General features: G+C 45.8%; 1 protein-coding gene across 3 annotated transcripts in view; it reads left to right on the top strand.

The window, feature by feature from the left end:
- SLU7 (SLU7 homolog, splicing factor) overlaps nucleotides 1-22,309 on the top strand; it is a 225,456-nt gene that overhangs the window by 66,852 nt on the left and 136,295 nt on the right. For all 3 annotated transcript variants that reach the window (XM_069199379.1, XM_069199377.1, XM_069199380.1), the window contains exon 9: nucleotides 5,750-5,847. In XM_069199379.1, coding sequence (XP_069055480.1) covers nucleotides 5,750-5,847 — 98 coding nt within the window. The remainder of the gene's footprint in view (nucleotides 1-5,749; nucleotides 5,848-22,309) is intronic.

The following is a 22,309-nucleotide window of genomic DNA, read 5'->3' as shown; positions in this document are numbered from 1 at the left end:
ACTGCACAACAACTACAACACCCTCACAAATATCATCAGTAGGGGAACACCTAACAATCGAAGCTCCATCACAGCACACCGCTCGGTGGAAGATTAAAACACTTTCTCCAGGAGTGGAGGAAGATCTTTTCAGACAAATGGATCCTCAGAACAGTTTAGTTTGGATATTGCATAGAACTAAACAGATTCCCGCCAACAAGAGGACCAAAGAAAACAATCCATTCAAAAGAGGAAACTAATTGACTCCTCAAGAAGGTCAAGGAGTTACTGGACAAACAAGCAATAGAACATGCCCCAAAACAAGAAATTGACAAGGGACATTTCCTCACCATATTTCCTAATTCCAAAGGTAGACGGTTCCTTGTGTCCAATCCTAGATCTCAGGTTCATCAAAAAGTTTATAAAAATGCAAATATTCAAAATGACAACTTTACATGAAGTCATTTCACAGTTGCAAAGTGGAGATTACATGCCACCTATAGACGTGAAAGATGCCTATTTGCACATACGAGTGAATACAAAACACAATAGATACCTAAGTTTTGTGGTAAATGGAACACACTATCAATTCACAGTACGAGCATTTGGAATAAAATCAGCACCAACTCATGAAGTGTCTTGCAGCAGTAGCAGCACATCTCAGAAGGATGGGTATGCATGTATATCCATACCTCGACGGTTAGTAAGAGCAAAGTCCTACCAGAAATGCAAACGGGTCATTAAAATCATGATGAAGACACTGTACACACTAAGTTTCTTGTTAAATGTAGCAAACGTCCTCTCCAGAACCAGAACAGGAAAAGATTTTCTTGGGAGCAAAGTTAAAATCGATTCAAGGAAAAGCATTCCCCAGTGAGAAAGGAACACAATCCCTTCTGGGAGAGACTCTTCTTTACCGCAAGGGTAAGCTCTGACAGTGAGGACAGCGGGGGAAACTATTGGTAAAGCTGGTATCATGCCCCTTGATCCCATATGCGAGACTTCATATGACACCAATCCAAGAGTGGCTTCAAAATCAAAGGTCACAAGCAACAGGGAATTGGGAAGATCTAGTGGTTATCACACAAAAGGTACAGGAGTAAATTGCATGGTGGAACAGAGAAAACATTATACAAGGAAAACCATTTCTGCAACACACTCCATCTGTGACGGTAACCACGGACGCCTCACATATAGGATAGGGAGCACATATGGGATCCCTGAAAATACGATTAATTTGGAAGGAACAGGATGCAGATCAATATCCTGGAACTAAAAACAGTGTTTCTAGCTCTTAAAGCATTCCAAAAACAACTTTGGGGAAAGAAACTATTGATTCATATAGACCATACAATGACAGTGTTTTACATAAACATACTGGGAAGGTACTCAAACTCCACCCCTGTCAAGGCTAGCTCCCCAACTCTGGAAATGGGCAATAAAAAGAAACGTGGAGATTCAAGCAATACATCTACCAGGGAAGGACAATGTTGAAGCGGTCAGACTGAGCAGGCAGGCCTCATGCGCCCCCGAGCGAGAGCTCTACTAGAGTGTGGTACGAATTATTTTTCGGAATTGGGGTACACTAACAATTGACCTGTATGAAACTCGTCAGAATGTGAAATGCCAGTACTTTGCCTCCTGACAGCCACACCTTCAGTCACTGGGGAATACCCTTTTGATAAACTAGTCAGGGACATTTGCATATGCTTTTCCCTCAATTCCACTGTTGAACAAGGTCATCAACAAATGCAAAAGGAGTCGTATGACCTTAATTTTAATTGCACCAGCAAACCTGGGACTAGCTCAATGAAGATTTCAAAGGCTACCAAAACAACAAAATCTGTTGTCAGTGGAAATAGGAGGGGTAATACACACAGAATCAACATCTTTGAATCTAATGGCATGGCTCCTGAAGACTTAGAATTCAGACACATGAAGTAACCAGAAAACACAATGGCATTATTAGGGAAGCAAGAAAACCAATAACAAGAAAATGTTATATGGCAAAATGGAAGAGATTTTTACTAAGGCGTATAAGAAGTGTATTAGTGAAGAAAATAACAAGGGAAAAGACAGTGTTAAAATATTTAACTCACCTTTTACAAGAAGGTTTTACATATGCACCCTTAAAAGTTAATCTTGCAGCAATAGTGGCCTACACAAGAGGACATAGGAGAAGACGTTTTTTCAGAGCACCAGTAGTTATTATGATTCTTAGAGGGCACTAAGAGAATAGCACCTCCAAGAAGTGTACCAGCATTCTTATGGAACCTAAATATAGTTCTTATACAGCTCATGAAAAAACATTCAAACGTTACACAAAGCTACTTTAGAGATGCTAACTTTAAAGACTGCCTTTTTGGTAGCTATTACCTGCACGAGGAAGTAAGTTAGGTACAGGTACTCACAATACAAGAGCCCTATTTTCAAATACACAACTACAGAAACGTCATGAGAAAAGATCCACAGTTCATACCAAAGGTAGTTTCACAGTTTCATATTAATCAAACTATTCAAATGCAAAATTTCTTTCAAAATCGAAAGACACACGCTGAAAGACCTTTGCACACATTGGACCCAAGATGCTCCGTCATGCATTATATTTCAAACACAAAGCCTTTCATGGAAACTCCACTTTTTGTATCATTCGCAAACAGCTACTTGGGAAGACCAGTAACATAGACCACAATTGCAAGATGGATTGCCCAACTAATTCGGTTGTACCACAGTTATCAGGAGAAACATTAACAACAGCACCAAGAGCACATGCCACATGAGAAAAGGAGCTACTATTGCCTTTATGTCAAATACACCATTAATGGAAATTTGCATGGCAGCAACATGGTTATCATTGCACATTATTTTATTGCACATTATTTTATTGCACATTATTTTATTGATATTCAAATGAACAAGGAAGCTCAAGTTGGACAAAGGGTTCTAAAACATATATTTACAAGTCAATGCCTATCTTCAACCCACCCACCACAGCAATAAAAAAACGCTATAAAATCAATGCTCAGCATGTGAATCCAGAAAAGATTTATGCCTCAAAACATAAAGATTCTTATCTGCAGGTGTAGTTTGCAGCTTGAAGAATTTTCTGGATTAGCAAGTGGACCACCCTCCTCCACCAAGAAGATGAGTGGACTAGGAAAAAAAAAGAATGTGAAGATGGCTAATGAAGGTGGGAACATCCAGAGGAAGTAGGACGATGTCAGAAGGGGACACCAAATGGAGGTTCCATCGACTTCCACCAACAAACAAGTTACAAAAGAAGGAGGACTGAAAAATTCGAGAAATACTGGAGAATTCTGGACCCAGCTATAGGAAGATGGCTCTCTATATGGTGCACTAAAATGAAGTACACTGTGCAGAGAGTCCAGTCGATCCCCAATTGGCTTTGCAGAGGCAAAGGTAGATAGGAATAATGCTCTATTTTGTGGTAGTGTGAGCGAGCAGTTAGGCTTAGCAGAGGGTAGTGGTAAGCATTTGTTGTAGTCACAGAGGCAACAAATGAGACACACTCAAAGAATAAACCTGACTCCAATTTAGAAAAAAAACTATTCTTTTTATATATGTTTCTACCCCAAAAACTTCGTAATCGGGTAAGTAGACTTTTAAGCATAAATACTTTGCAGTTTTAGAAATCAACACTTAGTGCAACTTTTTCTCAATTCTATCCTATGGAGGAAAACAATGTTCAGCAAATACAGTGTTAACAATAACTTATGAGTTCGAGCTCAGGGAGCACAGGTAAGTACTGGGCACTGATGAAAACCCACCAACAGGTCACACTGGACAACTCTGGGGCAGCTGGGTGCGGTAAGGCATCAGGTACTCAATGGTTCTCTATGGGAGTTGGACCTCATGACAAACAGGGTGCAGGCTCTGGCTAGGAAGCCAGTCAGAAACAGCAAGCAGGTAGGTAGTAGACTTTGGGTGCTTGGGGACGTAGAGCACTTTTGGTCGTCTTCTCCAGGGCCCGGGGGCGATGGATGCAAGGGTGTCTCATCCAGGAGCACTCGCGGTCAGGGGGTCCTGTGAGTTGAGGCTGCAGGCAGCATTGGATTCCGGCAAGTGTGGACTCGAGTTCTTAGAAGCCAGGGGACGTTGTTCGCACCAGTAACACACAGGTGCAGTGGTTGCTGGAGGTGTTGGATTTTCTCTCACCACCAAGCTGTGGGAGAGGGGGCTTGCATGCAGGGGCTGCAGGTGTTTCAGGTGAGTCCAAGATGGGTCAGCCCACCCTGGACTCAGTTTCTGAACATTTGGAGAGCTACGTTGGCACTGTTGGTTGGCCTCACCTCGGGTCACAGACGTCCAGTGCAATGGTCACTTTAGGTGTTGGGCTTCTGGGATTCCAGCAGCTGCAGTTTTCTTTCCTTGAAGTTTTTGTTGCAGAGCAGGGCCGCTGCTCATAGGAGACTTGTCTTTATGGAAGGCAGATTGAGTCCACTTCTTGGGCAGTGTCCTTTAAGGTCAGCAGGAAGTATGGTGTGGTCAGCTGCTGCTTCTTTTCTTCTTCTGCGGGTACACCTTTTCTTTGTCTGTGTCGTCTTAGGTCTCCAGGATCTGGGTTCAGGGGTGCCACCTAAATACTTAATTTAGGGGGTTTACAGGGAGTGCCAGGTGGTAGCTAATGGGCTAGCCACCTTTATGGGTGACTACACCCCTCTTATGACCACTTCTGTAGTGAAGTGGGCATAACCCTAACCTTAGTGGTGTAATTGCTTTCAAGCAAGAAGGAGGAATTTGAAGTGTGTCTACTTCAGTTCATCCACCTTAGGGGTGGGGCTGGCATGAAGTGGGCACACCTAATCTGTCTGATTTTCCCACTGTTCTGCCTCCAAAAGTGGGGTCAGGACTGTGGAGTTGGTCATCTCCACCATTTGGAGAGACCTGGGCCACATTACAAAGGGGTCAAGGCCTTTGAAGTTTCCTGCCCTGGAATGTCCATCCTGCGTGGGTAAGGTGATATAACCTCCGCCCAGTGAATGCTTTTGTCTCAGGCCCGTGAAAACAATGGCTTCCATCTTGGGGGGGCCTGAAACGCACCCGTGGTGGCTGAACTGATCAGGACAAGTCAGTCAACACACTAGTAGTTGTAGGTTTTCAAGGGGCACCTCAAATCCATCACTGGGATCAGTGAGAGTTTATTATTCTGAGATGTGTGATACCAAACACCCTAGGATTCAGAGAAGCCATCATATAGCTGGTGAACCTTTAATAACCATTGCCCAGCAAAGTTTTTAAAATGGATTCCCTGTTCACTTACTATGTCTCAGAATCGACAGATGTAGCAGGGGCATATCTGCTCGTGCATATATGTCCTCACGTGCCTTTGTGCTAATAATATATCATTATTATTAGATATATGTGGTTATTCTATCATTTTTGGATATGCCATCAGGTCTGTTTCTATTTAGACCATATCAGATTTAAAAAGCTGTTTAAAAAAGCTCTGTTATATTTAGGTGACGCTATCTTTAACCGCTGAAACCTTTATTTGCCCACATTGCCCTTTTCCTTTCATGTAACACTAGGATGTCTGAGTGAGGGATCCATTTACATGTCATGATAGTTTGTCTGTTACCATAACACTTGATGTGAAGATGAAGGGAGTGTAACGTAATGTTTTAAAAGGCAGTCTAATTTATTACAAAAAGTGTACTCTGAACATGGTCTATGTTCACAATGTACAGTTCATTGCAGCATGCATAGAATGTTATTTATGTAATGTAACAATACTTATTTTTTAATTTAGTACTTGAGGAATTTGGATCCAAACTCTGCTTACTATGATCCCAAGACACGAGCTATGAGAGAGAATCCGTATGCTAATGCTGGCACAAACCCAGATGAGTAAGTGTCCCATTTTCTTTCCACTGCTTACTAGTAGTAGTAAATCTTTATTTGATTATTAAAAAATAATCATAAAAGAAGAAAACAGACAATCATCAACAAATATTAATAAAATAGAATCACATAAGAATTGCATGATAGCATAACATTTATGTACAAAATTGCTAAAAAAATTAAACATGTTTAGCTGCTTATATGTTGTGTAATAAAATGGCAACTAGATGCAAATTCATTAGGAAGCCTTAAATTTTTTTAACTTTATAGATTAATTATTTCTTCTTTAAAACACGTTCTATCAAAAGATTTGCTACATTATGCCAGGGGCATGAAGAAATCTTTACCTAATAGCATGACATCTAAGGGCCCAGTTATTAATAAAAAAAAAAAAAACTGTGGCTTCATAAATACACTGTTACTTATGACAGTGGCAGCTGCTTCCTTTTTAAAGTTGTGGGCCAATCAGGAATGCCCTTAGGCCTAACCCCAAATCTCTCAAACATGGTCCGTTATAAACTGTGTTTATAAAGGGTCATGATTAAGAGCTCTGGAGTTATGGTTGACGGCAGTGTGAATTTCTCGCACTGCCTGGCACAGTAAATTAAAAAAGAAAACATACTTACTCCGGTCCTCTCCTACTACAGTCCTATCCGTCCTGCAGTCTGGCAGCAAGGGGGGCTCTGAACCAGCTCTCCTCTACAAATCCTGGTGCTGCACTCATGCTGCTCAGTCAGCATGAGAGAAACCCCAGTATTTGCTGGAGCGTGCTAGTTTGATGCTCCTTCAGGCCTTGGGGGCCTGTGCCTGCTCTCCAGCCAGCTGTCTAAGACCGCTCGGGTGGAGAGGTTTAAAGTGCGCTTGTCAGGCTGGCTGTCACAAGACAGATGGCAAAAGTGACATGCGCACTTTAAACGGGAGTGCCCACCACTCCTACTCCCCTGCTGCCAGTCAGCAGTAATGGCCACGCCCCAAAACTTGGCTCGGGCTGGCTGGCTGAACAGCAAAATAAAACTGTAATAAAATGGTTTTCTTACAGTTTCACCTGCCCTAAAAGAGGCACAGTGGCTGAGGTATGAGCAAATTATTCCAGAATATTTATAGCATTCTTCTAGGATAGGACACTTTTCAAGAAAGCACCAACAGCAAAAGAGACTGCCGGCTCAGATAATCGAAGTTAAAAAAAAAAAAGAAAAAAAAGACAGCCTATATTGGCGAAGCTGAAGATCTAAGAACGAGCATCAGCTGTCTAAAGTGAAATGGAACATAATATTACAGAACAAGGTAAAGTGGTCTAAGGTCTGAAGGGAAAGATCATCACAGGGGCAAAACTGTATAAAGGTTAGGTCGAAATGGCCAGCTGAGAGACAGCGATGGCTTCTAATTGAGCCTAAATGGAATTTCGTTAATAGAGCTCTTTCCATGGGTTCCTCACGAGTGAGAGATAAGGCTCAGAACTGTCAGTGATTTTAATAACCAGGTAAGATCTCATTGTGACTTTTCCTAGGGCCTCCCTGTCTCTGGCATCTGCAGCACACGTGACATACAACTGCCCTTGTTCAACACTTGAGGAGAAGTATACATTTCAGGTCTATTCAGTAAGTCAACAATTCACTATACATGAGAAAACCTTGAGATCTTATGACCTTTTTCACACTTTAAACAATCCATTAGCACATCACAGTTAAGGTCATTATGCTCAATGCTGCATACCACCATCCAAAGGAGGGGAGGTGCAAATCCAATTTTATCATCGACATATGCTAAATTCAAGTTTTCGTGCATAAGAAAGCTAGGGCTAGTCCCAATTACTGTCTGCAGAAGTGATTCTCCTCCCACTATGGGGTAGCACAATCTTGAGATCCCCAAATGCCCCATATGTCAGGATCGGGAGGCACTGCGTCTTTCATACTTCTTACAGGGACAGGATGGGTTTCCTGCCAAAACTTAAAGAAACTTAAACAGCAGCCCACAGGATTGGTTAAATAGCATACAATGGTTTGAAAGGCAGGATGACCAGTAATTCAGCGCATCAAACATAATCCACAAATTGGGGAACTCACTGACCCTCCCATTTGTTGTGCCCTTGATCGAGATAGGCCTAGTTTTTACAGGTCTGCCTTCCACATACCATAAAATGTGTCTTATAGTTGTTTGTATCCTGATCTAACACATCCATCACCCTAACAAAGGCATCAGCAAATCGCCTGAGGCTGTTGAGAGTGCGAGAAAGCAGGGCATCATCATCAGCACACAAAAGAGCCAGAATAAATGCAGATTTTACTTAGGGCGTGTCCTTGTCATTAAAGATTTAAAAAGAGTTAAGACCATTGATGTAGAGTAAAAATAGAACGGGGGCCAGAACACAACCTTGTCGAACTTCATGGGAGAGATCAAAAGGTTCGGTACATTCGCCCTCAGTACTGTTTCTAACGGAAGCTCTAACTCCCATGTGCAAGGCCCGCATGAAATTAACCAAAGGAATAGGTATGCCAGTATGTGATGAAACATCCCACAGTTTAGTCCAGTTGACACGGTCAAAAGCACCTCTTAAGTCCATGAACGCTAAATGGAGTGCTCCTTTCTTAACTGTTGTGTACTAGCTAACAATGAGATTAAAATTTAAGCATTTCTCTAAGGTCCCTATGACTTCTGTGAAGCCATATTGCACCGGACATAGGACATTCTTTTCCTGCACCCAAGCTTCAATCCGATTTAAAATAACCCACCCTACAATCTTAACAAAGCACTCCAGCAGTGATATGGGTCTATAACACCATGGATCCTGTCTGTTAAACTTCTTATAGACTAGAACAATAGTTTCCCTTTTTCGAGAATCAGGACTTTTAACAGAGTCAGCAGCATGTAAAACATTAGTAATCAAAGGTGCCCGTAGCTAAATATTGGCCTTAGGCAAGTCCATGGGCACCCCGTCCCGCCCGGGGCCTCATTGGCAGGACTGGCAAGATGGTACTAATCACTTCAATGTTCTTGAAAGAAATATCCAAGGGAAACTGAAAGAGCTTCACAGGTGTAGCTGAATAATAGATCTGTTTAAAATGAGCCACCCATTATCAGGATTGATATTGGACCCCATGCCATCGGATGAACGAAGGAAGGCCTATTTGCCATCAATGATCTCCCAGAACCACCTCCTATCTCTGCCTCTGCCTTTAGATCCTAGACATTACCATCTTCCCTCCTTTAGCTCGTTTCTTTTTCTTGATGGCTTTTTTATAATCTGTCCCAGCAACCTTAATTCCTTGCTGATGTCGGGGCCCAACATTCAAATGTTCATGAAGCCTACACTTGGTAACTGTACTTTTTATTAAACCAGCCCAGTTTACAAGACTCGTTCCTACTACTAAGGCTTGAGAAAACCTCTAGAATGTCGGGGGCTGGTGAATCGCTAATTAAGGGTCAATCAGTTATTATGGGCAGATTTCCTTCTATTACCAAACGTTTCAGGGTCGGGATCTCATTTGCGCTCCTCTTTAACCATAAGCCCTTTTCCATCTGGGAAAGATCAGTAATCCCTGGGATGGCAATAGGATAAGGTTTGACGGGTAGAAACAGGAAAATCCCAGTAGGATTACAATCACTGAAACTGCTCTCCAAGCTCCCCCAGAGAGCAAATGATACAAAGTTCCTAGAAATAAAAATATAGTCAATTGTAGTGCCGCTGCCCCCAACCAATAAAAGTGGGGGGCTGGTTAAGGGGTCCCCCACAGTTTCAATCATGCTGGAAAGACCTGCGTTACACGGGCCTTATGAAACTTAACTTCCCTCTGATCAGCACACAATAAATGGGAAGGTCCTATAGCAAAAAAGGATGACTCAGTGTGGTAGCAGTACCCAATTTAGCTTTATAATCCCCTCCAAGTATAGCATTAAAATCATTGTGCGTGCTAGAATATGTGGCATCAATGATGGACAACACCTGAATCAGCCTCCCTTTCTGACAACTCAATTCATAGCCTAATTATAAAAATGTATTCAAAAGAAGTTAAACTTGTTCTGAAGCACAGCTCACACAGCCTGGATCCTGCTGTGACCTAAAGCTAACAAAACTGTTTTAGAAGACAATGTGGTTTGTACTATTGTATAGTATAGTATAGCCAACCCTCCTCGTGGTCTCTGTGCCAAAGGGGCCACGGAGGTGAAGCTCTCAAATCCATCTCATATAATCTCCCCAGGGGCCCAGGTTTCCTGTAGCATAACAATATCAAACTGCGAAACAAAATCAACTGCGTGGGATCCTGATGCTTATCCCTAACTCCCACCACATTCCAGCTGATCATTTTAACAGGTAAACCTTGTTCCCAAGCACGATCTCCCAATAGAATACCAACTGCCTGCGTATGGACAGGCTTCGTAGATACTGCTGGGAACTCTCGGCGGCAGTCAATGTTACCCAGATCTTACAAAGGAGTAAATCTTTTTAAGGTGCGGACAATAGGTCTAACTACTTCATCTAACCTAGGTGGTGAGACCCCTGGCCCAGCTTCTCTCCCTGGGAGCACGTGTTTATAAGACTAGCCTAAGGGAACAATGTTGATGTTGGAGCCCTGTGAGGGTCTCCTGACACCACACTGAACTAGGCAGTGAGTCAACCCTGAAATGTAGCAATTAATCACAATACACTCCCTCGCAAATGTATGGGCGAAGGACCAGCCTACTGCGCCGTCCTCACAAACAAAATGTTTTATTCGTTGATGTTAAAATCAAAGTTACTGGTTCCCCATTCCACGCCTACAGTCTGTTCTTTGGGTCCCACTCACCACGACCGGTGACTGACACCTGCTGGTCCAAGCACCTTCTGCACCCGACGCCCCAGATCCAGAAGAAGAGGACCACTGGTGTCCCTATGTTCCCAAGCGTCACAAGACCTGAGCCCACTCAGTGGCTTACCCAAACAGGGCACTCAGTCCTAGCCTGCAGCTTCTTTTCAGAGTGACCGATCTCCATAAGAACGCATTGGGAACCTCTGCACACAGCTGCAACCTTGCCACTGAGGGTGCTTGCTGCCTTGGACTATACCCACAACTCACCTTAGCCCACTTTTTAAAGTGAAAGAAACTCGTATTTAAAAATGTATTTATCTGAACGATTTTTCTCTGATGCCTAGGTCTATACAAGATTCTTACTATTTTTTTTATAAATTGGTGTGGATCTCCTTCTTGAGTTGTGTGTCTCTTATTGACTATTGTGTGTATTTGTAGATGTATTGCACTCCTCTGTGTTAAGCCTAAGGTTGCTCGACCACACTACCCCTAAACAGAGCACTTTGGGATTGCCTAGCAAGCCCTGCCCACTCACTGGGGAACCCCTGGATCCTTTGCACAGTATTCACATACCACATAAAGTGCCAGCTTCCTACAGGTAGGTTTTGGCTAATCTGAAATGCTGCCTACTGGAGGTGTTCCCTCACTCCAACAAAAGGAAGAATTAGAAACAGGCTTATGCATCTGTCCTTAGTTCTGGGAAAAAGAGGCATTGCCACAACCTGAAAGTCCCTGAAGGGCCCATGTGTGTAGCAGTGGGTTGGACTTGGTAAATATTGATCTGAAGACCCTGTGAAGGGATCATTACAAAAGGCTGGGCAAATGAGAGCACTCCCAGGAATAGGTGGACCACCATGTAGGCTTCCGGGAACAAACACACCCCAACAATATTGAAGAAACTGAGACAATATGAGGAATATCTAGTGGTCAATTTGAGAGGGTATATCCTCAATACACATGTGGAATCGAGTGCCCTTCATGACCGGTTGCCTCCTGCTCCTCCCCTTCAACCCACTTAACCCCCCCTCCACTCCAGGGTATAGTGTAGAGGACTTTTTGACTCCCTGTTTTGACTCTACTCTGGCAGCGCTGAAATCAGCCTTAGTGCCGGAAATCTACTTAGTTTGAGAAAGTCTTTGTTATCAATTAAAAAAATGGTTCCTTCATTTCTCCATTGAATTACTTGCATGCCAATGACTGAAACCTGGTTTGGGACGTCTGGGCGAATGATGACAATGTCACTTGCCATGATATTGCCACCAAAAAAATAGAACTTGTGTTCAAAATAAACATGGATGGTTTAGAGAAAACCACACTTGGTGACTTAATCCTACTTTTAATGTGGTAAAAGTGCTTCCTTGTTGGCCAGGTCTACAATCATTTACTTTTTGGCACCTCCATTGTGACTGGAGCCTTGAGATTATGACAGTTGGCAAAAGTGTATTCCAAAGATTTCTTATTTGCTTATTTTTCATATTTGCTTTCAAGTAGAACCCCCAGCCTATAGCTCCATCCATGGTTACATTTAGAAGCATCTGTAAGGTAATTTTGAAAAACAGTACCTACAAACCTATTGTGTTTGAGAACCATTAGACTCTTTCCTCTTCTGTTTTTGTCTGTCACCTGCTGCCTCCTTGTGCATACAATAGCTCTCCAACTGTCTCCTGACACCAGCATTCTCTCCCCCATTTGTGCATTGTGACACTGGAACCTGCTCCTCTTTTTCATGTGACACGCACTCACTGTCTGAAACAATGGCTCTTTATCCCTGCTTATTTCTAATGTCACTAGAGCTGGTTACGTAATTGTCTCCTACCATTTTCCTAGAGTAAAAAAGATCTGTTTAATCCATTTGTGTAGGAAGTTGGCTCTGTATGTGCTATTTCAAAGTAAGGAATAGCATGCACAGAGTCCAAGGGTTCCCCTTAGAGGTAAAATAGTGGTAAAAAGAGATAATACTAATGCTCTATTTTGTGGTAGTGTGGTCGAGCAGTAGGCTTATCCAAGGAGTAGTGTTAAGCATTTGTTGTACATACACATAGACAATAAATGAGGTACACACACTCAGAGACAAATCCAGCCAATAGGTTTTTATATAGAAAAATATCTTTTCTTAGTTTATTTTAAGAACCACAGGTTCAAATTCTACATGTAATAGCTCATTCGAAAGGTATTGCAGGTAAGTACTTTAGGAACTTCAAATCATAAAAATTGCATGTATACTTTTCAAGTTATTCACAAATAGCTGTTTTAAAAGTGGACACTTAGTGCAATTTTCACAGTTCCTAGGGGAGGTAAGTATTTGTTAGTTTTACCAGGTAAGTAAGACACTTACAGGGTTCAGTTCTTGGTCCAAGGTAGCCCACCGTTGGGGGTTCAGAGCAACCCCAAAGTCACCACACCAGCAGCTCAGGGCCGGTCAGGTGCAGAGTTCAAAGTGGTGCCCAAAACACATAGGCTAGAATGGAGAGAAGGGGGTGCCCCGGTTCCGGTCTGCTTGCAGGTAAGTACCCGCGTCTTCGGAGGGCAGACCAGGGGGGTTTTGTAGGGCACCGGGGGGGACACAAGCCCACAGAGGAATTTCACCCTCAGCAGCGCGGGGGCGGCCGGGTGCAGTGTAGAAACAAGCGTCGGGTTTGTAGTGGAAGTCAATGGGAGATCTGGGGATCTCTTCAGCGCTGCAGGCAGGCAAGGGGGGGATTCCTCGGGGAAACCTCCACTTGGGCAAGGGAGAGGGACTCCTGGGGGTCACTTCTCCAGTGAAAGTCCGGTCCTTCAGGTCCTGGGGGCTGCGGGTGCAGGGTCTCTCCCAGGCGTCGGGACTTTAGGTTCAAAGAGTCGCGGTCAGGGGAAGCCTCGGGATTCCCTCTGCAGGCGGCGCTGTGGGGGCTCAGGGGGGACAGGTTTTGGTACTCACAGTATCAGAGTAGTCCTGGGGTCCCTCCTGAGGTGTTGGATCGCCACCAGCCGAGTCGGGGTCGCCGGGTGCAGTGTTGCAAGTCTCACGCTTCTTGCGGGGAGCTTGCGGGGTTCTTTAAAGCTGCTAGAAACAAAGTTGCAGCTTTTCTTGGAGCAGGTCCGCTGTCCTCGGGAGTTTCTTGTCTTTTCGAAGCAGGGGCAGTCCTCAGAGGATGTCGAGGTCGCTGGTCCCTTTGGAAGGCGTCGCTGGAGCAGGATCTTTGGAAGGCAGGAGACAGGCCGGTGAGTTTCTGGAGCCAAGGCAGTTGTCGTCTTCTGGTCTTCCGCTGCAGGGGTTTTTCAGCTGGGCAGTCCTTCTTCTTGTAGTTGCAGGAATCTAATTTTCTAGGGTTCACGGTAGCCCTTAAATACTAAATTTAAGGGCGTGTTTAGGTCTGCGGGGTTAGTAGCCAATGGCTACTAGCCCTGAGGGTGGGTACACCCTCTTTGTGCCTCCTCCCAAGGGGAGGGGGTCACAATCCTAACCCTATTGGGGGAATCCTCCATCTGCAAGATGGAGGATTTCTAAAAGTTAGAGTCACCTCAGCTCAGGACACCTTAGGGGCTGTCCTGACTGGCCAGTGACTCCTCCTTGTTTTTCTCATTATTTTCTCCGGCCTTGCCGCCAAAAGTGGGGCCTGGCCGGAGGGGGCGGGCAACTCCACTAGCTGGAGTGTCCTGCTGGGTTGGCACAAAGGAGGTGAGCCTTTGAGGCTCACCGCCAGGTGTGACAATTCCTGCCTGGGAGAGGTGTTAGCATCTCCACCCAGTGCAGGCTTTGTTACTGGCCTCAGAGTGACAAAGGCACTCTCCCCATGGGGCCAGCAACATGTCTCGGTTTGTGGCAGGCTGCTAAAACTAGTCAGCCTACACAGATAGTCGGTTAAGTTTCAGGGGGCACCTCTAAGGTGCCCTCTGGGGTGTATTTTACAATAAAATGTACACTGGCATCAGTGTGCATTTATTGTGCTGAGAAGTTTGATACCAAACTTCCCAGTTTTCAGTGTAGCCATTATGGTGCTGTGGAGTTCGTGTTTGACAAACTCCCAGACCATATACTCTTATGGCTACCCTGCACTTACAATGTCTAAGGTTTTGTTTAGACACTGTAGGGGTACCATGCTCATGCACTGGTACCCTCACCTATGGTATAGTGCACCCTGCCTTAGGGCTGTAAGGCCTGCTAGAGGGGTGTCTTACCTATACTGCATAGGCAGTGAGAGGCTGGCATGGCACCCTGAGGGGAGTGCCATGTCGACTTACTCGTTTTGTCCTCACTAGCACACACAAGCTGGTAAGCAGTGTGTCTGTGCTGAGTGAGAGGTCTCCAGGGTGGCATAAGACATGCTGCAGCCCTTAGAGACCTTCCTTGGCATCAGGGCCCTTGGTACTAGAAGTACCAGTTACAAGGGACTTATCTGGATGCCAGGGTCTGCCAATTGTGGATACAAAAGTACAGGTTAGGGAAAGAACACTGGTGCTGGGGCCTGGTTAGCAGGCCTCAGCACACTTTCAATTGTAAACATAGCATCAGCAAAGGCAAAAAGTCAGGGGGCAACCATGCCAAGGAGGCATTTCCTTACACAACCCCCCCCCAAACGAAAGAGGATGAGACTAACCTTTCCCAAGAGAGTCTTCATTTTCTAAGTGGAAGAACCTGGAAAGGCCATCTGCATTGGCATGGGCAGTCCCAGGTCTGTGTTCCACTATAAAGTCCATTCCCTGTAGGGAGATGGACCACCTCAACAGTTTAGGATTTTCACCTTTCATTTGCATCAGCCATTTGAGAGGTCTGTGGTCAGTTTGAACTAGGAAGTGAGTCCCAAAGAGGTATGGTCTCAGCTTCTTCAGGGACCAAACCACAGCAAAGGCCTCCCTCTCAATGGCACTCCAACGCTGCTCCCTGGGGAGTAACCTCCTGCTAATGAAAGCAACAGGCTGGTCAAGGCCATCATCATTTGTTTGGGACAAAACTGCCCCTATCCCATGTTCAGAGGCATCAGTCTGCACAATGAACTGCTTAGAATAATCTGGAGCTTTTAGAACTGGTGCTGAGCACATTGCTTGTTTCAGGGTGTCAAAGGCCTGTTGGCATTCCACAGTCCAGTTCACTTTCTTGGGCATTTTCTTGGAGGTGAGTTCAGTGAGGGCTGTCACAATGGATCCATATCCCTTCACAAACCTCCTGTAATACCCAGTCAAGCCAAGGAATGCCCTGACTTGAGTCTGGGTTTTTGGAGCTACCCAGTCCAGAATAGTCTGGATCTTGGGTTGGAGTGGCTGAACTTGGCCTCCACCTACAAGGTGTCCCAAGTAAACCACAGTTCCCTGCCCTATCTGGCATTTGGATGCCTTGATAGAGAGGCCTGCAGATTGCAGAGCCTTCAAAACCTTCTTCAGGTGGACCAGGTGATCCTGCCAGGTGGAGCTAAAGACAGCAATATCATCAAGATAAGCTGTGCTAAAGGACTCCGAGCCAGCAAGGACTTGATTCACCAACCTTTGGAAGGTGGCAGGGGCATTCTTTAAACCAAAGGGCATAACAGTAAACTGATAATGCCCATCAGGTGTGGAGAATGCTGTCTTTTCTTTTGCTCCAGGTGCCATTTTTATTTGCCAGTACCCTGCTGTCAAGTCAAAGGTACTTAGAAATTTGGCAGCACCTAACTTATCAATGAGCTCATCAGCTCTTGGAATTGGGTGGGCATCTGTCTTGGTGACAGAGTTGAGCCCTCTGTAGTCCACACAAAACCTCATCTCTTTCTTTCCATCTTTGGTGTGGGGTTTGGGGACTAAGACCACTGGGCTAGCCCAGGGGCTGTCAGAGCGCTCAATCACTCCCAATTCCAGCATCTTGTGGACTTCCACCTTGATGCTTTCCTTAACATGGTCAGACTGTCTGAAGATTTTGTTCTTGACAGGCATGCTGTCTCCTGTGTCCACATCATGGGTACACAGGTGTGTCTGACCAGGGGTTAGGGAGAACAGCTCAGGAAACTGTTGTAGGACTCTCCTACAATCAGCTTGCTGTTGGCCAGAGAGGGTGTCTGAGTAGATCACTCCATCTACTGTGCCATCTTTTGGGTCTGATGACAGAAGATCAGGGAGAGGTTCACTCTCTGCCTCCTGATCCTCATCTGTTACCATTAACAGATTCACATCAGCCCTGTCATGGAAGAGCTTAAGGCGGTTCACATGGATCACCCTCTTGGGGCTCCTGCTTGTGCCCAGGTCCACCAGGTAGGTGACCTGACTCTTCCTCTCTAGCACTGGGTAAGGGCCACTCCATTTGTCCTGGAGTGCCCTGGGAGCCACAGGCTCCAGAACCCAGACTTTCTGCCCTGGTTGGAACTCAACCAGTGCAGCCTTTTGGTCATACCAAAACTTCTGGAGCTGTTGGCTGGCCTCAAGGTTTTTGGTTGCCTTTTCCATGTACTCTGCCATTCTAGAGCGAAGGCCAAGTACATAGTCCACTATGTCTTGTTTTGGCTCATGGAGAGGTCTCTCCCAGCCTTCTTTAACAAGAGCAAGTGGTCCCCTTACAGGATGACCAAACAGAAGTTCAAAGGGTGAGAACCCTACTCCCTTCTGTGGTACCTCCCTGTAAGCGAAAAGCAGACATGGCAGGAGGACATCCCATCTCCTTTTGAGTTTTTCTGGGAGCCCCATGATCATGCCCTTTAATGTCTTGTTGAATCTCTCAACTAAGCCATTAGTTTGTGGATGGTAAGGTGTAGTGAATTTATAAGTCACTCCACACTCATTCCACATGTGCTTTAGGTATGCTGACATGAAGTTGGTACCTCTGTCAGACACCACCTCCTTAGGGAAACCCACTCTGGTAAAGATACCAATGAGGGCCTTGGCTACTGCAGGGGCAGTAGTCGACCTAAGGGGAATAGCTTCAGGATATCTGGTAGCATGATCCACTACTACCAGGATATACATATTCCCTGAGGCTGTGGGAGGTTCCAGTGGACCAACTATGTCCACACCCACTCTTTCAAAGGGCACCCCCACCACTGGAAGTGGAATGAGGGGGGCCTTTGGATGCCCACCTGTCTTACCACTGGCTTGACAGGTGGGGCAGGAGAGGCAAAACTCCTTAACCATGTTGGACATATTGGGCCAGTAGAAGTGGTTGACTAACCTCTCCCACGTCTTGGTTTGTCCCAAATGTCCAGCAAGGGGAATGTCATGGGCCAATGTTAGGATGAACTCTCTGAACAGCTGAGGCACTACCACTCTCCTAGTGGCACCAGGTTTGGGGTCTCTGGCCTCAGTGTACAGGAGCCCATCTTCCCAATAGACCCTATGTGTTCCATTTTTCTTGCCTTTGGACTCTTCAGCAGCTTGCTGCCTAAGGCCTTCAAGAGAGGGACAGGTTTCTTGTCCCTTACACAGCTCTTCCCTGGAGGGTCCCCCTGGGCCTAAGAGCTCAACCTGATAAGGTTCAAGCTCCAAAGGCTCAGTTCCCTCAGAGGGCAGAACTTCTTCCTGAGAAGAGAGGTTCCCTTTCTTTTGCTGTGTTGCAGTTGGCTTCCCAACTGACTTTCCTGTTCTCTTGGTAGGCTGGGCCATTTTTCCAGACTCCAGCTCTACTTTTTCACCCTGTGCCTTGCATTGTGCTCTTGTTTTCACACACACCAGTTCAGGGATACCCAGCATTGCTGCATGGGTTTTTAGCTCTACCTCAGCCCATGCTGAGGACTCCAGGTCATTTCCAAGCAGACAGTCCACTGGGATATTTGAGGAGACCACCACCTGTTTCAGGCCATTGACCCCTCCCCATTCTAAAGTAACCATTGCCATGGGATGTACTTTTCTCTGATTGTCAGCGTTGGTGACTGTGTAAGTTTTTCCAGTCAGGTATTGGCCAGGGGAAACCAGTTTCTCTGTCACCATGGTGACACTGGCACCTGTATCCCTCAGGCCCTCTATTCTAGTCCCATTAATTAAGAGTTGCTGTCTGTATTTTTGCATGTTAGGCGGCCAGACAGCTAGTGTGGCTAAATCCACCCCACCCTCAGAAACTAGAGTAGCTTCAGTGTGAACCCTGATTTGCTCTGGGCACACTGTTGATCCCACTTGGAGACTAGCCATACCAGTGTTACCTGGATGGGAGTTTGGAGTGGAACCCTTCTTGGGACAGGCCTTGTCTCCAGTTTGGTGTCCATGCTGTTTACAGCTATGACACCAGGACTTTTTGGGATCAAAGTTTTTACCCTTGTACCCATTGTTTTGTGAAGAGGCTCTGGGCCCACCCTCCTGTGCAGGTTTTTGGGGGCCTGTAGAAGACTCTTTACTATTTTTAGTTTTGGTTGTCTCATCACCCTTCTGCTGGGGAGTCTTTGTGACCCCTTTCTTTTGGTCACCCCCTGTTGAAGTCTTGGACACCCTTGTCTTGACCCAATGGTCCGCCTTCTTTCCCAATTCTTGGGGAGAAATTGGTCCTAGGTCTACCAGATGCTGATGCAGTTTATCATTGAAACAATTACTTAACAGGTGTTCTTTCACAAATAAATTGTACAGCCCATCATAATTACTTACACCACTGCCTTGAATCCAACCATCTAGTGTTTTCACTGAGTAGTCAACAAAGTCAACCCAGGTCTGGCTCGAGGATTTTTGAGCCCCCCTGAACCTAATCCTGTACTCCTCAGTGGAGAATCCAAAGCCCTCAATCAGGGTACCCTTCATGAGGTCATAAGATTCTGCATCTTGTCCAGAGAGTGTGAGGAGTCTATCCCTACACTTTCCTGTGAACATTTCCCAAAGGAGAGCACCCCAGTGAGATCTGTTCACTTTTCTGGTTACACAAGCCCTCTCAAAAGCTGTGAACCATTTGGTGATGTCATCACCATCTTCATATTTAGTTACAATCCCTTTGGGGATTTTCAACATGTCAGGAGAATCTCTGACCCTATTTATGTTGCTGCCACCATTGATGGGTCCTAGGCCCATCTCTTGTCTTTCCCTCTCTATGGCTAGGATCTGTCTTTCCAAAGCCAATCTTTTGGCCATCCTGGCTAACTGGATGTCCTCTTCACTGGAGTTATCCTCAGTGATTTCAGAGTTGTTGGTCCCTCCTGTGAGGGAACCAGCATCTCTGACTATTATTTGTGGAGTCAGGGCTTGAGAAGCCCTGCTCTCCCTAAGTAGGACTGGAGGGGGGGAATTTCCCTCCAAGTCACTATCTTCATCCTCTGAGTTGCCATCCTCAGAGGGGTTGGCCTTTTCAAACTCTGCCAAAAGCTCCTGGAGCTGTACTTTGGTAGGTTTGGGGCCCATTGCTATTTTCTTTAGTTTACAGAGTGACCTTAGCTCTCTCATCTGTAGATGGAGGTAAGGTGTGGTGTCGAGTTCCACCACATTCACATCTGTGCTAGACATTATGCTTCTAAAAGTTGGAATACTTTTTAAGAAACTAAAACTGGTTCTAGAATCTAATTCAAACTTTTAACAAACTTTTAAACTCTAAAAGAAATGCTAAACAGGATCTAACACAAGGCCCTAGCAGGTCTTTTAAGAATTTAGAAAACTTTTCAAATTGCAAAAATCAATTTCTAATGACAATTTTGGAATTTGTCGTGTGATCAGGTATTGGCTGAGTAGTCCAGCAAATGCAAAGTCTTGTACCCCACCGCTGATCCACCAATGTAGGAAGTTGGCTCTGTATGTGCTATTTCAAAGTAAGGAATAGCATGCACAGAGTCCAAGGGTTCCCCTTAGAGGTAAAATAGTGGTAAAAAGAGATAATACTAATGCTCTATTTTGTGGTAGTGTGGTCGAGCAGTAGGCTTATCCAAGGAGTAGTGTTAAGCATTTGTTGTACATACACATAGACAATAAATGAGGTACACACACTCAGAGACAAATCCAGCCAATAGGTTTTTATATAGAAAAATATCTTTTCTTAGTTTATTTTAAGAACCACAGGTTCAAATTCTACATGTAATAGCTCATTCGAAAGGTATTGCAGGTAAGTACTTTAGGAACTTCAAATCATAAAAATTGCATGTATACTTTTCAAGTTATTCACAAATAGCTGTTTTAAAAGTGGACACTTAGTGCAATTTTCACAGTTCCTAGGGGAGGTAAGTATTTGTTAGTTTTACCAGGTAAGTAAGACACTTACAGGGTTCAGTTCTTGGTCCAAGGTAGCCCACCGTTGGGGGTTCAGAGCAACCCCAAAGTCACCACACCAGCAGCTCAGGGCCGGTCAGGTGCAGAGTTCAAAGTGGTGCCCAAAACACATAGGCTAGAATGGAGAGAAGGGGGTGCCCCGGTTCCGGTCTGCTTGCAGGTAAGTACCCGCGTCTTCGGAGGGCAGACCAGGGGGGTTTTGTAGGGCACCGGGGGGGACACAAGCCCACAGAGGAATTTCACCCTCAGCAGCGCGGGGGCGGCCGGGTGCAGTGTAGAAACAAGCGTCGGGTTTGTAGTGGAAGTCAATGGGAGATCTGGGGATCTCTTCAGCGCTGCAGGCAGGCAAGGGGGGGATTCCTCGGGGAAACCTCCACTTGGGCAAGGGAGAGGGACTCCTGGGGGTCACTTCTCCAGTGAAAGTCCGGTCCTTCAGGTCCTGGGGGCTGCGGGTGCAGGGTCTCTCCCAGGCGTCGGGACTTTAGGTTCAAAGAGTCGCGGTCAGGGGAAGCCTCGGGATTCCCTCTGCAGGCGGCGCTGTGGGGGCTCAGGAGGGACAGGTTTTGGTACTCACAGTATCAGAGTAGTCCTGGGGTCCCTCCTGAGGTGTTGGATCGCCACCAGCCGAGTCGGGGTCGCCGGGTGCAGTGTTGCAAGTCTCACGCTTCTTGCGGGGAGCTTGCGGGGTTCTTTAAAGCTGCTAGAAACAAAGTTGCAGCTTTTCTTGGAGCAGGTCCGCTGTCCTCGGGAGTTTCTTGTCTTTTCGAAGCAGGGGCAGTCCTCAGAGGATGTCGAGGTCGCTGGTCCCTTTGGAAGGCGTCGCTGGAGCAGGATCTTTGGAAGGCAGGAGACAGGCCGGTGAGTTTCTGGAGCCAAGGCAGTTGTCGTCTTCTGGTCTTCCGCTGCAGGGGTTTTTCAGCTGGGCAGTCCTTCTTCTTGTAGTTGCAGGAATCTAATTTTCTAGGGTTCAGGGTAGCCCTTAAATACTAAATTTAAGGGCGTGTTTAGGTCTGGGGGGTTAGTAGCCAATGGCTACTAGCCCTGAGGGTGGGTACACCCTCTTTGTGCCTCCTCCCAAGGGGAGGGGGTCACAATCCTAACCCTATTGGGGGAATCCTCCATCTGCAAGATGGAGGATTTCTAAAAGTTAGAGTCACCTCAGCTCAGGACACCTTAGGGGCTGTCCTGACTGGCCAGTGACTCCTCCTTGTTTTTCTCATTATTTTCTCCGGCCTTGCCGCCAAAAGTGGGGCCTGGCCGGAGGGGGCGGGCAACTCCACTAGCTGGAGTGTCCTGCTGGGTTGGCACAAAGGAGGTGAGCCTTTGAGGCTCACCGCCAGGTGTGACAATTCCTGCCTGGGAGAGGTGTTAGCATCTCCACCCAGTGCAGGCTTTGTTACTGGCCTCAGAGTGACAAAGGCACTCTCCCCATGGGGCCAGCAACATGTCTCGGTTTGTGGCAGGCTGCTAAAACTAGTCAGCCTACACAGATAGTCGGTTAAGTTTCAGGGGGCACCTCTAAGGTGCCCTCTGGGGTGTATTTTACAATAAAATGTACACTGGCATCAGTGTGCATTTAT

Source organism: Pleurodeles waltl, chromosome 7 (assembly GCF_031143425.1).
Source record: "Pleurodeles waltl isolate 20211129_DDA chromosome 7, aPleWal1.hap1.20221129, whole genome shotgun sequence".
Lineage (NCBI taxonomy): Eukaryota > Metazoa > Chordata > Amphibia > Caudata > Salamandridae > Pleurodeles > Pleurodeles waltl.
This window is presented reverse-complemented; position numbering and strand designations above follow the sequence as displayed.